Consider the following 17,949-nt stretch of genomic DNA (forward strand, 5'->3'; position numbering starts at 1 on the left):
CTAAACCTTGCAGCTGTGGTAAAGGTGAAGATGGTGGAGGTGGAGGGGATGGCAAAGTAGGATAGATAGGACTAGCAATGTCCTTCTTTTTAAGAGGAATCTTATATCCAGTGTCCTCTGAAATGACTTTCCTTTTGGAAGGAGTTTTAGCTAGAATGTGTCCAGTATCTGGATTAATTTATAGCTTTTTCTGTTTCGGATCTAATTGCTCCTTCATAACATCTAAGATCGGTTCTGGGGGATCTGGAAGATCTTCTTTTTAATTCAGTGCCAAAGTTTTAGGTGGCAAACCAGACATTCGAAGCAGAAGGTTTCAGCTCCGAACCGGACTTTTGTTTTGAAGCGGAAGATTTCAGGCCAAACCAGACTTGTATTTGGAGTGGAATGTTTCAAATCCGAAGATGCTCTGTCTTAACTCTATCACGAGCCGGAAGGCTTAACCGTTTGTTTTGGCGCCGGGCCCGAGGGCGGGGCGTTGGAAACATCGTCTTGCTGCTGACGAAGGCCTGAAGGCAGAGGTGGTGCCGAAGCCTCATATTTAGTGGAAGATAGTTTATGGGATACAGAGGTTTTAGTACTCACGACACCCTGTCCCGCTGGAATGTCTTCGGACTGCAATTCGATCTCTAGGTTGAAATCCGATTTTATGACCGAGAAGGACTCCTCTTCTTCCGCAGCTGTCGGTTCGTGTTCGGATTCTTCTCAGAAGATATCTGGTGTATGTTGAGTGCCTTGGCGCTGCATTTCTTGTTGTCAAGCCCAACGATCTCGAAGAGTGTTTTTCGATCAGAATGACCGACAGGCCTAGCAATCCTCTTCCTTGTGAGGCTCAAGTTGCAGACTTAGTGGAGAACGGTGCGAGGGGACTTGGAGTGGCGACGAGGATAGAACTGAAACGGGGTCCATTCCATTGGCAGAAGGCTGGACCGATGAGGCTAGGCCGGAAGGCCGACCATGATATTTCAGCCGAAGATGAGACTTTCCTGATTGAATGGATACATGGGGAGAGGGAAACGTTTATGATAACAATACCGTTGCGGGTACAGTGGATTGCGCACCGAGGGGAACCTGAAGGACTGTTTTAAACCGGAGCGCAGCAATACACGTCCGAACCCGATGGCAGAAAGTAAGCGATCTAACAATGGAGTCAATGGCCATGCGTACTATCACCGAAAGGAGGAGGCACTTCCCCTTGAGAGTGGGAATGACTTCTTCAAGAAAAACGTGTCAACATTCGGACCCAACACTAGATGGTAGGAGTATGCAAAGCATGTGTATCTACAGCACACATCTCAAACAAGGTGGTTTTACGAGACAGGGCCCAAAACATGATTGTACAAAAAAAGAGAGAGGTAGCAGTACTCTAGTGTCTCAAGACACAACTTCTACAGTTAGAGAACACCCTTGAGGCGCCCAAAGCCTATAAGATACAGTGAATGAAGCAAGTGAACTTTTGGCAAGGTTCAGCAGGAGGGAAATGGAGGCCAGGTGGGTATGAAGTGTAATCAACCACAATGGGTTGTCCCTCACTACGGACATACGCAGTGCAGTGGAATTTGCCTATTACTACAGGCATTCTACAGAGCCAGACCACTACACTACACAACTCAAGTTAGTTAGACACAGTGGCTACCCCAGTTCTAGACACTGGTGACCATGAGGTGCTGGAAGGGGATATTACCTTGCAAGAGGTCCAGACAGCCGTATCAAAGCTAAGAACGAGTATGTCCCCGAGGCCCAATGGAGTCCTGGCGGAATTCTATAAGCGATATGCCGCCAGACCTACAGCAAGCTATCATTACAGTGATACCCAAGGAAGGTAAACTGCGAAATCGGTGCAAATCGTACCACCAGATCTCCTTGAGATGAAAATATTGGCGACAATCCTGGCCACAAGACTCCTAAGCGTCATTATTCTCCTGATACACAGTAATTATTTCAGTTTCATACCGAGTAGGTCAAAGTGGTATAACATACGAGACACACCCATCTGGCTCATGGAGGTGAAGAATTGACAGGTTTCTCATGTCTTTCTTGCACTGGACGCGGAGAAGGCGTTTGACGCGGTGCACTGGCCATTCTTTGAGATAACGTTACGGAGGTTAGGATTCAGCCCACTCATCAGGAAATGAGTGTCACTGTTGTAATGGGCAGTGGTGGTTATAGTGAATGGGGTGCAGTATGCAGAGTTTCTGACTGAAAAGGGTGAAAAACAAGGATGTCCTCTGTCACTTCTCCTGTTTACATTCACAATAGAATCTCTGGCATGCCTAGGACAAGCTCATGAAAGGGGTAAATGAGTTCAGGGCATCGGCCAGGACTTAAGACGAGGAGAAAATATTGCTTTGTGTGGATAATATCCTTCGGTATATCACAGATCCCGAGAGGGTGGTGGTCTACAAACTACGCAACCTTGCAAAACATTTGACAAGCATTATTCAAAGCATACCTTGGCCTTTGCTTTAATTTCATTTCCGAATCATTTTCCGAATCTTTAAGGAATACGCTTAACACTTTTTGGTAGCGTATAAACTGGGAGACCTCAGTGCTTTATCAACCTAGTGGCTTGGTGGTCCTAGAAGTGCTTCCACAGCGCTTGAGGTAGCATAGAAGGGTTTCAAGTACATGGGAATATGGATGACGTCCCGCAGATAGTCTTGCCTAACCACGAACCTAGGTTGGCTGTTATCAGCGTTCCTGGAAGGTGCCGCGAGGTGGCAAAGCCTACAACTCACCCTTCTCGGACAGGCCATTATCTTCAATACGGTCACACTCCCCAAGCTGTTCCATGGCCTCCAGAATGTGCATTACATCATACCACAAGAAGTGTTTTCTAGAATAGATGGAAAGGTGAGGTCCCTGCTCTGGCACAAAGGACTCCCTAGAATAGCCATGAAGATGCTACACAGCAATCCATATAACGGAGGGATAGCCCTCCCAGATTTTGAGGGTTACTATTGGGCGGCACACTTAATAAGCATTAATGACTGGATTATTGCACCTCAAGACCACCCGACCTTTAGACTGGAAAGGGAGGGGTGCAGACCTGCATACATCTAAATTATCTCTAAGGTGGGAAGGGGGGGGGGCACCAGCGGATGCCGGTGACCCACGTAGCGCTTGCTGCCTGTGAAAAAGCCACTACAGGCACTGGATGGACTCCAAAAATTGCTAAAGAGACAATCCTAAGGGCAGGAGGGGGGCTCCGTGAACTGGAGAAACTATGAGGTTTTAGGGCATGGGACACCATTGTTATCTCCACAGTGCATGACCTGCTAGAAGATTGAGGACTTATGTCCTTCTCTTTCCTTCAAGGTGACTACCAACTGAACCCTAATCAATTCCTGAAATATGCTCAGCTGCGATATGCCTGGCAGAGAGAGGAACAACAGGTGTTGGATAAAGAGGAACTGGGTAAAGGGGCAATTCCACTCACATACAAGACACTCAACAATATGTCAAACACACTGGGCAAGCGCAGAGAGAGATGGAAAAGAGATCTGGGCAAGATAGGTGATATAGACTGGGAGGTGGCATTAAAGCACCCTAGAGAATTGGATATGAAATCCAGATTGAGACTGATACAATTTAAGATCCTGCGCAGGTTCTACTACGACCAGCAACAATTATTTGGCATGGGAAGGACAGTCCCCCCGATGTGTATGCGAGGCAATGTAGATGCTGGACCCTTCCTTGTCATGCTGTGGAGTTGTACCCCTATCCACACTTACTGGGTATCGATCAAGAGAGAACTTGGTGCAATTCTTGAAGTTAATGTCCCACTTGCCCCAAGCTATATTCTCCTAGGTATCCTGAATGATGTTGATGCCTAAAGAGTCAAACTCATATTCAATGGCTTGGGCCCAGTGGTGACTAAACTGGACGTAGCCAGGCTGTGGGGTCACAGAAGTCCCCAATGATACAAGAATGAAGGCAAGGTATTGATATGTATATGGCTATTGAGAAAATCACCTACAAAAGGAGGGGCTGTCCTCGTAAACTTTACAAGGTGTGGGGTAGCTGGCTAAATCATTGTTCACTGGGAGTGCCAAGGAGGGGTCAGGTTTCTCACCAACAATGGACACTACTCAAGGCCACACAACACAGTAAATGTGAAAGCCTTTACCCTTAAAAGTATTGTTGACTTGATGAATGCTGCATGCCCTGTAGAGAACTGTAGTGACACTGTGGTTATCTCCCTCTTAGTTTGTACTGTTAAGGGCGCTTTGGTACCAATGTGAGTTGTTTTAATAAAACAATTACATATAAATATATATATTTTTCTTTCTTAAAAGTAGACAAATTAAAGAGATATGTGATTGTAGATCATACCATAATTATTGGGCATCAATAACAGCGCCATCAATTTAACAAAGAACATCAAGATGGTGGTCTTCAAACTACACAACCTTGCAAGACATTTGACAAACATTATTCAAAGCATACCTTGGCCTTTGCTTTAATTTCTTTTGTACGCACAACAGGGTCATTATGAAGAGGCTGCTTAGACTGGGCTTTAACAGCATTATTCATCCAGGTTATTGTTTCATTGAGCCATTTCTCCACTTTCTCCATTTCAAGAATGTCTATGTGGTTGTATGTTTCACCCTGCACAAAATAAAAACCAGGATTTCAGAAGGCGTAATAAAACATTATACAAACAAACAAACAAATAGCAATACCCTCATGTTGGACCTGGCCCTATTTGTAGGGTCTTCCCAAACGTTTTGCTTTCTTCCTTCTATTTTATCTGATCTTTTTTTGTTGGCTTTGGAACTCTGGGCACTTTACCACTGCTGATGAGTGTTGAAGAGCATATGTTCTCTATGTAAATTGTGATAGTAATTTGTTATACATGATTGACACTTTTGGCTTACTGGTAAGTCTCTAGCACAGTGGACTGTGTGTGCCCAGGACTTGTAAATCAAATGCTATTAGAGGGGCTGCTGCAGTGATTGATTGTGCCACCACACGAGTAACCCTGTAACTAGGTCTCAGACCACAGAAAGTCTGTGAGGGTAGTTTTAAACTGCCATGTCGACCTAACAAGTGCACCCACAAGGCACCCCTACGGTAGGCCCAAGGTTGCCCCATGGGAAGGGAACAGTGTATGTGAAAGGTAGGGCATGCACTGGGGTATTTTACATGTCATGATAGTAAAATACTGCCAATTTCGTTTTTCACTATCACAAGGACTATCTCTCATATAGGGTATCATTGGAGCTGCCTTGTAATACCTTAAATGTGTAATTATTTTTTTTAATTGGGGAAGAGAGCGAGATTTGGAGATTAAGTTCCCTTAACTCAGAATTTAAAAACACATCTTTTTGTTAAGGTGTTTTTTAAATTATGTGTTTGAAAATGCCATTATAGAAAGTGGGCACTTTCTTGCTTTACCATCCTGTGTCTCTGCCTGCCTGTGAAATCCACGTCTAGTTTAGGCTGACAGTTGGGCTGTTTGTGCGTTTACTTTAAGACAGTCACACAAAGGGAGCTAAGGTGTGCCCTTCAAATCCTAATGCCCCATTACTAGGCTGATGGGTCTTCCTGAGCTAGAATGGCGGGAGGAGTTGTCACTGACACCTGAATAGGTCTGTGCATGTCCTCAAACAAAGCTGTCTCCACCCTGTGTAGTGTGTCTGGAGCCAGGTTAGGGCAAGGCAGGATCTGTACACCACAAAGACTACTTCAAAGACAAACAAGCATTTGCAATGCAATAGGTCTCGCATTAGGAAAGTTTGAGCTATTGGTCTTGTAAATGACAATTTTTTTATTTATGTGTTGGTTTTGAAAATAGCTAAATTAATAGCTTTGTCATTTACAATGCCAATAGTTATAACATTCGCAAATGTGACACCTATAGCATTTGTAATGCAACATGTTTTGTATTTACGTGACTTAGATGTATTGATATGACAAATAACAATGGCCCCAGCTCAGCCTTTTTCTTTTTACATTAAATGTATGTGGCTCTTCAAGAACTTACACAGTGAAAGATATCCCACAGCCTATCTTGTATACAGCGCTACCTCTAGACTGATTTTTAGTTTGAAAAAAGATTCATAGGAAGGTTGAAAAAAGTTTTAAATACAGAATCTTTGAGCTGTACATGGAATGCTGGTATGCTACTAAAGAGGGCCGCTGAAAGATTTAAAAGATAAGGAAAACAGAATGATAAAAATAGTAAATAGGACTGCACCCAACAATTCACGTCAAGAAATACAGACCGCAACCAGTACTATTCGACACAGAAAAATGGACTGCAAAACTACACACAAGATTATCAGAAAAGTAGTAAATGCCAAATCCCTACAATCTTTAGTAAGAAAATTAGACCGTGAGCCCCATGACTGAAATGCAGATTTACCACAGAAACGAATGGAACGTAGGCCCGCACTCGCTGAACCGGCAAGCAAAAATATCAGAGCAATATATATATCCCATTGAGAAACCAATAAAGGCAAAGCAAAATTAAATGCTGGAGAATGCTACTCCGGGGAAAACTACTTAACCCCGGTGAAGAAAGCCTAAAACAGACAACCAATGGCAAATTAGAATAATTGTCATGTTAAACTGGACATTAAAAAGGAGCAAAGTATGCGAGTATGTATTGATATTTATATAGCACAAACCTAGCTATGGAGCGCTATATTTAACTTGATGGGTCAGGGACGATAGGTTGTGGGGATTACACAAATACATTTTACACACTGGGAAGTTAAGCAATTTACCCAGGATCACATAATGTTCAGTTTAGCTACGAATCTGGGATTCGTACCTGGGTCTCCAGATTCCTAGGAAGTTTGAGCCACTAGGCCACATAATTTTATCCTCAAAATCTGATATGTCAACAGTGTGATCTACACTTTGTGAAAAACGAGATCTATTTGCCAATATGTTGTCCTAGACACAAGGAAAGACAGAAAAGTAGCCATGAACATTTCATCCACAGGATCACAGACTTTACAAGTCTTATGGATGAACACAAGATTTGCATATTGCTAGAGGAATTTCCCCAACAGGTAGCTTAAAATGTCATCAGAACTACACAAATCTCGATTTAAAACAATTGCCATACTGATGAACACACAGCTACTTTGACTAGGGTTGCAGATCATGCCAATAAAGCAGTATTGCTCTGTAAAATATTTATGGGTCATGGAGCAAGGTCCGTCCAGACAACGTCAGAACCGTAGCAAAGAGCTGGCGACTCTGCCTACTACTTAAACATCTGAATGCCATTTTTTTGGTGGTTGGGCTAAGAAACTGGACTGAGTCTCAAAAGTTAAGCAAAACTAAAACGATGTGTACCAGAGTGTGTGTGCTCATTGAGGATATATAACGATTCCCTTTTGTATTGTATGTATATGTACAGTACAAATACCATAAATAAATATATATAATTTTGAAAAAAACGAGCCATTGTAAGTGTGGAGGGATTTTCAACTATGACCGAATAGGTAACGTATAAGCCTCTTCAAAACAGACCAGCAGTTCATAGGAAGAGGGGCTTTAAGGAGGGGTATTGGCATCCAGAGTGAACCTTTTGGATTTTCAAGGCTCCCGTTACAAAATCTGAAATGGTCATGTTGGGACAGCAGGCTGCGCTTCGGCTTCCTCGCAGCAAGGATGGAGTCCGTGCTGCTGTGCAAGAAGGGATGATGTAATTTCAAACCCGAGGTTGGCGACGACGTAACGGTTGCATTTGCTGCAGAGCATGTGGCAGGGCTCAGCTCTGAAGGAGGCTTTCCTGCCAATGCTGCACCAACTGTTCAGTCACCCAGAGAGCTCAATTTACGGAGCCCCTATGGCTGCATGGGAGTGGATGACGACACCGGCTTTGGCATGTGTTAAAAAAAAAAGACAAACTGATAATGCAGGAACCACTCGGTGGGAAAAACGGTCTAACAAAGCAGGCAGAAGATTTTAGGGCTTCAGAACGACAAATGACTTGCATTTGTGGAGTATGAGACGACTACGATATTACCACTCACAGGGCCAGGACAATGAACCTAGAAATTACGGCGTCAAATTGATGCAGCCTTGAGGAAGAGACGAATGCCTAGTGCATAAAGTGATACACTGCTCCTTTTGTTATTTCTTTTCCATTTACATGCCCCGGGAAGCTCTGAAGTTAGCAGGCATGCACAACTGGCTCTTTTGAATAATAGCATGGCTACTTTATGGCAAAGGGTGATAAAAAATATATGGATGAAAACCCACACTGCATCTCCCCGCTGGTTTATATTGCGCTCATTTTTCAATTATCTGCGAAGTTAAAGCATTGGCGGCCGCCCCAAAAAAAAAGAAAAAAAAAATCGTCCGCGAAATGAAAATAAAACAAAAAACGCGAGTGATTACGCGCGTAGCTGTGTATGTGAAGTACTGGGCATATAGTGCGTGCGTGTGTAGTATATGTGGATGCAGGGATGGTTTGTGAGATTGGTGTGTGTGTGTGTGTGTGTGTATGTGCGCATTTCTCTATTGTTTACTGTTGTCAGTGGCCACAGGTGGTCTTGGCATTGCTGTGGGGGGGGCGGGGCGGGAGCGCATTGGCAGGGGAGCAGCAGCCTTTGATGTGCGAGCAAGTGGGAGGGAACACCATATGGGGTGTGATTAAGAAGTGAGCTCAAGCGCGGGCTGGGGAAACGTCGCGCTTGAGTAGCTCACATGCATTGTGGCAAATCCTCGCTGGTTTCAAGAGCTGTTTTGCCTACAATACTCTCGAAGAACAACGAGTTGGTTCTACGAGACCTAAAAACACATGAAAGTCAATAATTTATTGAGCCACTGTTTATACTTCTTGAATATTTTAGGAAGAATTGAATACATGAGGTAACTAAATTTGTCGGTAGCTAGATCTACAGCACATTAAAAATCCTGCAGAAAACACAAACCTAAAACAAAAACTCAGTTTACATCATGAAACTTTCAGTCCACAAGTTTTTCGGTAAAGTTGATAAACTATAAATATTTAAACCGCAATTTTTTTATTTTTTATTTTGCAAGCCCCTCTTCCTTAACTAACCGACCTCGAAACCCTCATATTAGGGACACTTGATAGCCGCATTAGTGTGAGATATGCAAGTTAGCAAAAATCAATAAAACTTGGGGGGAAAAAACGAGTAGGCAGTCATAGGGCTAGTTTACTTCTTCCATATGGCTGGCACAAATGGAATCTCAAGTCTCACAATTTAAAAACATAATACCCTCAACTGAAAGAAACACACAGATGTCGCGTGGTTGAAGTTTCCGACCGGAACGAGGCACATGGAGATGGAGACAACCCCTTTGTTAATTTAAGGCACTGCCTTCGGCATCATTTTGCTGCCTGGGTGAATTGCGGCAATAGCCAGCAGAAACATTATCTGGGTTATACCCCAAAAACTTCATGTTTCAGATACTGGAGAAACTGCTTCTGGAAACATTAACCCTGGACCAGCATTTCTGGGACAGTCACAAGAAAGTTTATCAGAGCCTCGTATCTGGGGTCTAACTACAGCAATCTTGGTTTAAAAAATAAAACTGATACTCAATTTCACAGGCAAACAGAATTTGTAACCAGAGGCAGGGCGAGCTACTGGAGAGAGGAGGGCAACTGCGTAAAATGGGTAGAGAATAGACAGAATCGCAAATTTAGACGGCAGGAGAGAGTACATTGCATTTTGTTGCAGGTGGTGGGGGGAATTCGTATCACAAGCAGAAGAGCGGAAACTAGCTAAGAGGCGAAATGTTCCCAGAACCGTAAAAGATTAATTGGCGGAAAATCCAAGAATAGAGATGGACGTGTTCATTGTTCCTACACAAGGAGTCATGCTAATATACAGCCTCCTCTCGGCTCTCCCAGCAGCTGCAGGTGAGGGAACTGAGTCATGCGAGAATAACAGATTTTATACAGAGCATCGCACAATGTTCTTCTTAAGGGTCAACTAGACTTCCACACGATAGATGCTAGATAACTACAAGCACTTTTTCGGATAGGGAAGTGACAGTCTTATCAGCTGTGTTATTATAATGCACGCCGTCCCTCCCTCTTATCCCCCCCTCCCCCGTCCCAAGTAAGCACCTTTTCACATTGATGCGTTTCCCCGCACAACTGCGATTATTTAGCACCTAGTTATATCCCAATAGGGAACAGCATATACGCTGGTGACGTAAACCGACTCAGCTATAGCTACATAGGGTATGCCACATGACACACTCAGCCTTTCATCCTTTCGAGGTTAATGCAATGATGGCAGTGCGCTGGATGATAACATCTACTATTTAAGCACAAACACACAGTTCGCTTTGAGCTCTGCATTACAGGTTCCTAGATGCAACTATTTTATAAATTTTAACTTTCAAAAACAACGGCTACGCAGCACATCCTACCTGGGGTAGCTGTCCTTCCGGCATCTTCCGTGCAGCGCCTATTGGATGCTGGATTTTGCTCTCCTTCAACACTCTCGCACGCCCCCTGGAAGGCACCCACTGTAGAATGCAGGCACTATCAACTTTACAGTTAAATCGTATGCATGCAACGCGTCATTTCTTTAAGCATGTGTTCGATTACACCCCCCCTTCTGGCAAGCCTTGCCCAGGGCCGGACTAGCTACCGGGCTGTTGTGTGTGGCTCCGAGCAGGGGGATGACTTCTCCGTGGTATGGGCGTATTTCGTTGATGGGGACCTGCATGCGCTTTGAAAAAAAAAAGCAAAACGAATTTCATTTTGCACTCACAGGTCCCCATCAACGAAAGCATCCCCCTGCTCGGCAGCACATACAACTGCCCGGTAGCCAGTCCGGCCCTGGCCTTGCCCTTCGGGTGGGAGTGGTTGTGCAATGACGCTGCACAGTCAAGGAGGGGATTTTGAAGGAATCTGTTACGAGTCATGATGCCAAGATCCATCAAAATTAATTAAAATATTTCCCAACCCCAGGCGACACACGTACACCTTAGCCCGCGCTGTGCTTTTTTCTTGGGCTCAGCTACGCTTTAGCTGTTGGCGGCGAGGCGAGCTTGCGCTGGTCTTCTGGGAGTTGCAGTCTTTAGCAGCATGTGACTGCGAGGATGTCAACAACACTGCCTCTGCAGTGCTATGAGCCAGCAATAACTCACAAGCGTATTAAATGATGCGCACAATAAGGGGAGTGGGGGGGTTTAGAATCGGAGGTAAATATTATCAAAGTACCCTGTTAATTGCTTCCTCCTGAACAAAGGAAAACACATACATGAAAAATAAAACAAATGAGTAATGATATAGTGAACAAGCCGTGAGCGTGCATGCTCCCAAACTTCCGGTTTCGGGATGTGCACGCTCACGGCTGTCGTGGGGCGGGACTTCCGTCTTTTCGAGAAGCCCGGGCCCACGGAGTGGATAGCCCAGAGGACCGGTGGCAGCAGAAGCCAGGAGTGGACGCTGAGGCCGCTGATGCGGTAAGTGGGGCTTGGGGGGCTTGGCGCGTGTGTGTGTCTGCGCGTGTGTGTGAGTGTGTGAGTCTGTGTATGTGTGTCTGCGCGTGTGTGTGTCTGCGCGCGTGTGTGTGTGTGTCTGCGCGTGTGTGTGTCTGCGCGTGTGTGTGTCTGCGTGTGTGTGTGAGTGTGTGTGTGTCTGCGCGTGTGTGTGTGTGTGTGTCTGCGCGTGTGCCTGCGTGTGTGTGTGTGTGTGCGTACCTTCGGCCGGCCTGCAAAGCGCGTCCACAGACCCTGGTAGGCTCGTGCACCGCTCTGTCTCCCTTGGGAAGCAACTCGGCGGCAATAGGTCGAGAGAGCTCGACCTAAATAGGGGAATAAGTATTGGACCTATGCCACCCTATGTTTAGAGCACTTCTGGACTAAGAGGCCAAGATGAAGAGACCGAGAAGCTGTAGGAGGAGAACTGTCACTATGGACTTCAAGGAACTGCATTTTTGTTTTATTCTTAAGAAATGTGTATCTTTGCTTGTTTAAATTGGATTTTTATCGTTTTGGTCTTGTTTTAATTAAATACAGATTGTCTATTTTTCTAAACTGGTGTAGAGTCCTTTTGTGGTGTTTTCACTGTGTAACTGTAAGTTTGCACAAATGCTTTACACTTTGCTTCTGAGGTTTAGCCTGACTGCTCTGTGCCTAGCTACCAGAGGGCGACCACAGGTAAACTGAGGTGTGTCCTTAATTCATCCTAACCAGAATGAGGGTTCCTGCTTGTTCAGGGTACATACCGACTGACAACCAGAAATATAATTTCTAACACCTCCAATCTGTCAGGATTTTTTAGAACTTCCTTTGCATAGCTACATTGAAGTCCACTACAACGATAAATAAACACTGAAGGCCTACCCCGTCGTGAAAGAGCTCTCCAACCCCAACGCCGGAAACAATGACATCACCCCTTCGCAAGACCTCTGCAACTCCCTCGCGTCCTACTTCCACAACAAGATCACGGACATACACAACAGCTTCAGCATCCAACCAACGCACGCCACAACCGCAACAACGCCACCCACCACCACCCTCCGCACCTGGACTCCGATCAGCACCGAAGACACCATCCGCACAATGAACTCCGTCCACTCCGGATCTCCGACTGACCCCTGCCCTCACCACATCTTCAACAAGGCCGACGCTGTCATCGCACCCCACCTGCGGGACATTATCAACACCTCCTTCGACACCGCCACCTTCCCGGAGAGCTGGAAGCACGCAGAACTCAGCGCTCTTCTCAAGAAACCTACAGCAGACCCCACCGAACTCAAGAATTACCGTCCCATCTCGCTCCTCCCGTTCCCGGCCAAAGTCATCGAGAAGACCGTCAACAAACAGCTGGCCGCCTTCCTCGAGACGAACGGATCCCTCGACCCCTCACAGTCTGGCTTCCGAGCCAACCACAGCACCGAGACCGCCCTCATCGCTGCCACCGATGACATCCGAACCCTGATGGACAACAGGGAAACAGCGGCCCTCATCCTCTTGGACCTCTCCGCGGCCTTCGACACTGTCTGCCACCGCACCCTAATACAGCGCCTCGGCAACATCGGAATCCAGGAGAAGGCACTGGAATGGATCACCTCCTTCCTCAACGGAAGAACACAGAGAGTCCGCCTACCACCGTACAAGTCAGAGGCCACCGAAGTCATCTGCGGCGTCCCTCAAGGATCCTCGCTGAGCCCCACCCTCTTCAACGTCTACATGAGCCCCCTCGCGGCCATCGCACGCCAACACAACCTCAACATAATCTCCTACGCCGACGACACCCAGCTGATCCTCTCCCTGACCAACGACCCCGCCGCCGCCAGAGCCAACCTGCACGAAGGGATGAGAGATGTAGCCGAATGGATGACGACCAGCCGCCTGAAACTGAACTCAGACAAGACGGAGGTCCTCATCCTGGGCTCCTCGCCCTCCGCCTGGGACGACTCCTGGTGGCCCCCCGCCCTGGGCACCGCACCCAAACCGACGGACCACGCACGCAACCTGGGCTTCATCCTGGACTCCTCCCTCTCCATGACCAGACAAGTCAACGCCGTCTCCTCGTCATGCTTCAACATCCTACGCATGCTACGGAAGATCTTCTGGTGGATCCCCACCGAGACCAGGAAGACTGTCACCCAGGCCCTCGTCACCAGCCGACTGGACTACGGCAACGCCCTCTACGCCGGAACCACCGCCAAGCTCCAGAAAAGACTCCAGCGGATCCAGAACGCCTCAGCCAGACTCATCCTCGACATCCCACGAAACAGCCACATCTCCGGACATCTGAGAGACCTGCACTGGCTCCCCGTCAACAAAAGAATCACCTTCCGTCTCCTCACCCACGCGCACAAAGCCCTACACGACCAAGGCCCGAGCTACCTCAACAACCGAATCAACTTCTACACTCCCAAGCGCCACCTCAGATCAACCAGCCACGCCCTAGCCGCCGTCCCCCGCATCCGAAGAGCGACAACAGGAGGAAGGTCCTTCTCCTACCTGGCCGCCAAGACCTGGAACTCACTCCCGACCGACCTGCGCCTGACCCAAGACCACCTCTCCTTCAGGAAGAAGCTCAAGACCTGGCTGTTCGAGCAGTAACGGCACCCCCCCCCCCCACCTAGCGCCTTGAGACCCTACGGGTGAGTAGTGCGCTCTATAAATGACTTGATTGATTGATTGATTGATTACCCCGTGGCGGTTGGTGTTGGGACACAATGTGGTGGAGCGGGGGGAAGTGGGGAGCAAAATAAAAAACTAAAACTTACATGAATGCCTGCAGCATCGCCACTCTCCTGCTCCACTGCAGGCACAGGCTCCCAGACTGCCCTGCGGCCAATCATAAAGCTGCTATCATGATGAGAGCAGAGTCAGGATTGGCCTAAGCAGCCTCGATGTGTGCTTCCAGGAAGACTGTGAACCTGTGCCTGCTGTCTCCAAGTGGGCAATGCAGCTCAGATTGGAGACAGCTTCAGTGCGCATGGCGGTTTGGCCTTCCTGAGAAGGCTGGGCAAACCCACATGCGCACTGACAACAGTGCACCTACCACTACTGCTCATGCCTGTCATCCCCATGGCCCACCCCCTAGACTCGACACTGTGGAAAAAATAATCTGATAAAAAAAACGTGTTTTATTATCGTTTAATTTTTCAAGTTCTGAAGCTGCTGCTGATGGGGGGTTTGGGGTGGACGCTCCTCAGCCATAACGGAGGAGCCACAGGTGTGCCTACTCCCACTGGCCACCAGCGGCTTGATGTATAAGTGCAGAGAGGAATGTGCTTGTGATTTTACGATGGACTGTAATGCTGCACTGACCAATGGCCATTGGTTGAAATTAATTCAAGTATTCATTACATTACCTTGTTGTTAGTTACAGTAGATGCTCTAAGTGTGACAGATACGCCCTCACACAATTTCGAGGCTCACTTGTTCATACAACTTAAGCTATACCTCAATATTGAGTAGGCTGGAACTGGCTTGGGATTGCTTCTTTTATGGCTGGAGGGGACATTGGCCTATCAGTTTGGTCTGGTTGTTTTAGCTGGAGCAAGACCAGGACTAATTTGCCTATGGCAGGTCTCTGTTGACAATAACCGTGGTAAAAACAATGGTTTAAAATGCAACCCTGAGCATTCCCGCTTGGTAAAGCAATTCAAGCACTTATTTCATCACCTTGATATTTTTGTTTTTTTATATAACTTTATTGAATTTTGCACGTAATACAAAATATGAGACTGTATCTTGTGGTAGAGAAGTAACAAATGTACGAATCAGGTATATAACAGAAGTTACATGACCAGGAGATAACAGATATTGAGGGTTACTTGGCATCAGACCATAAAATAACACTTATCGCTCCTCTCTCCCCGTTATGACTGTCCGGAACAGGCTCTCCGTCTTGCGTGGAAACCATCAAAGTAGGCTAAGCAACACCTCCCATATCGCACAATTGAGTCGAGCACATAAGTCACTAACTTGAAGCAACCCCTGTTGAGGCAACAGTACTCCTTGTCTCCGCATAGGTTTTATACGATGCCCAAAAGTTTTTAGGTCAATTCCGTGGCGGTAATAAGTCACTGAAGTTCTCGGTTTGTTTGCTGCAATATAGCATATCACTCGACCATTGCGATATCATGGGGGTCGGGCCTCAGAGCGAGCACATTGCCACCCTGCGTTTGGCTAACAGAAGGCCCATATCTACCAATCTTCGAACCCCCTTAGGTAACGATTTGGAGAATCCCAACAGCGCCGGGTCTGGAGGAATAGGGAATTCCACTATTCTACTTATTTCTTGAAATATTGTGGTCCAAAAGTTTGCAATCCCCGGACATATCCACGCTAAGTGTATGTAATCTGCTCTCTGTTCACCACACCTATCGCATTCTGTCCCATCTCTCAGTCCATATCTACAGAGCCTTTCCGGGGGGTAGTAAACACTATTTAGGAACTTAAAATGTATGAGTTTGTGTCTACCATTTAACGATATGCGCTTCATGCTCACGCAACAATAGACCCACATTGCATCATCAATCTCCCTGCCCAGATCTCTCTGCCACTCTAAAAGGGCTTTAGAGTAATGGTTCTCCCTGTACTCCATGGAAAGCTTATATAGCCGTCAAATCATGCGATGTGAGGACTCAGCTTTAATAATATAGGATAACGCTGGTAAATCAGGTGGTTCTGCTAAGTTCCCGCCCAGGATGTGCAGTAAAGCCGGACGTGTTCTGTGGTACAGAAATTTAGTAAAATAATTAGCAGCCATATCTTCTCAAACTTACTCCTCCCATCGCTTGGCAGTTCCCCCCCACGAAATAGTCCCCAACAGAACGAAATCCTAAAGCAATAAGTGCCCTAATAACCCCTTTGTTCCTGCAAGGGGGAAGACAGAGGCACCATTCCAAGAGTGCATGAGGGGAGTATAATGTGGCCCCCGCCTGCAATTTTAGGGAAATGGTGCCAAGCATGTGTTGTTGCATTTACAGAATCCAGTATCCCCGTCCTGCGATCTGGTGGTGAGAAAATCAAAGCAGGCAAAGGCTGGGGAGAGGCCGCCACTCACTCTATGTATATTTGTGAAGTATCAGGTGAGCCGTGCATCCAATAAGTGGCATGGGCACACTGGGCAATACGATAATAAAGCTCCAGATCCGGCGCAGCCAGCCCTCCCATATGGTATGGCAATGTGAGTATTTCCCATCGAACGCGTGCCTTTTTACCCGCCCAAGCTAACTTGATCAGCAGGGAATTAAGGCGCCGGAAAAAAGAGCTAGTGAGAACCAGAGGTATGTTGTAGAACATAAGCACAAGTTACTACTTGTGTAACAATATATCTGTAAGAGACATTAGTTAGTGATCAATTCCTTACCTTAGAATAATCCCCGTCGATAGGCGTCGTCGTATGGCTCCCGTGCGTCGATGGCGTCGTATTCGCCGAGATGACGTCACTGGAGCTACTTAAAAGCGCCCACGTACGCGGACGTCAGTTCTGTACACAACTTTCTGCGACAGGAACGCAGAGCCATTTAAGATACTAACCACTGGTGCATAGAAACTAAGGTCTGAAAGGATGACCTTAACCCTAGTAATCAGTTCGCAGAATGGGGAGGATGGGTGGGACGGTAAGCAATCTATCAATAACTAATGTCTCTTACAGATATATCGTTACGCAAGTAGTAACTTGTGCATCTGAAAGAGACACGTTAGTGATAGATTCCTTACCTTAGAATAGATACCCCAGCAATACCAACCCCGGTGGTGGGCCTGCGAATAAGATTACACCAGAAAGTCACGCAGAACAGAACGGCTAAAGAAGCCGTCCCTCCGGACCTGACTGTCAAGGCAATAATGCTTTGTAAAAGTGTGCAGTGAAGCCCACGTGGCAGCCTGACAGATGTCTTGCAGGGGGATACCACGTCCCAAAGCCGTAGTGGCTGCTGTTGCCCTGGTAGAATGGGCACGCAGCCCCACCAGAGGTTCCTTTTTAACCATAGAATAACAGGCCTTGATACACAAGACAACCCAGCGGGAGATAGTTCTCTTGTGAACAGACCGGCCTTTCTTGGTGCCTGCGTAGCTAACAAAGAGCTGGTCATCCACCCGAAATGCTTGTGTGCGATTCAGGTAAAAGGAGAGCGCACGTTTTTGGTCCAGACGGTGGAGCCTCTCTTTCTCTCTGGAAGGATGCGGAGGCGGAAAGAAAGTTGGCAAGGTGACAGTCTGCCCGATGTGGAAGGCAGTGACAATCTTTGGCAATTAGGAAGGACGAGTGCGAAGCACAACCTTGTCCGGATGAACCAACAGAAATGGAGGCTTACAAGAGAGATCCTGAAGGTCACTCACTCTCCTGGCAGAAGTGAAAGCCACCAGGAAGGCAGTTTTCAAAGTCAGAAGACGTAAAGGACAATTGGGAAGCGGCTCAAAGGGAGCGCACATGAGATAAGTCAAAACAAGATTCAAGTCCCACTGAGGCATTATGAAAGAAACAGGAGGGAACATATGCGTAATGCCTTTTAAGAATAT

At 46.7% G+C, this 17,949-nt stretch overlaps 1 protein-coding gene across 1 annotated transcript in view; it reads right to left on the reverse strand.

Moving 5' to 3' along the window:
* Positions 1-17,949, reverse strand: part of HSPH1 (heat shock protein family H (Hsp110) member 1) — a 735,818-nt gene that overhangs the window by 49,831 nt on the left and 668,038 nt on the right. The window contains exon 17 of the mRNA XM_078656001.1: positions 4,447-4,608. Coding sequence (XP_078512127.1) covers positions 4,447-4,608 — 162 coding nt within the window. The remainder of the gene's footprint in view (positions 1-4,446; positions 4,609-17,949) is intronic.

Source organism: Lissotriton helveticus, chromosome 8, assembly GCF_964261635.1.
Source record: "Lissotriton helveticus chromosome 8, aLisHel1.1, whole genome shotgun sequence".
NCBI lineage: Eukaryota > Metazoa > Chordata > Amphibia > Caudata > Salamandridae > Lissotriton > Lissotriton helveticus.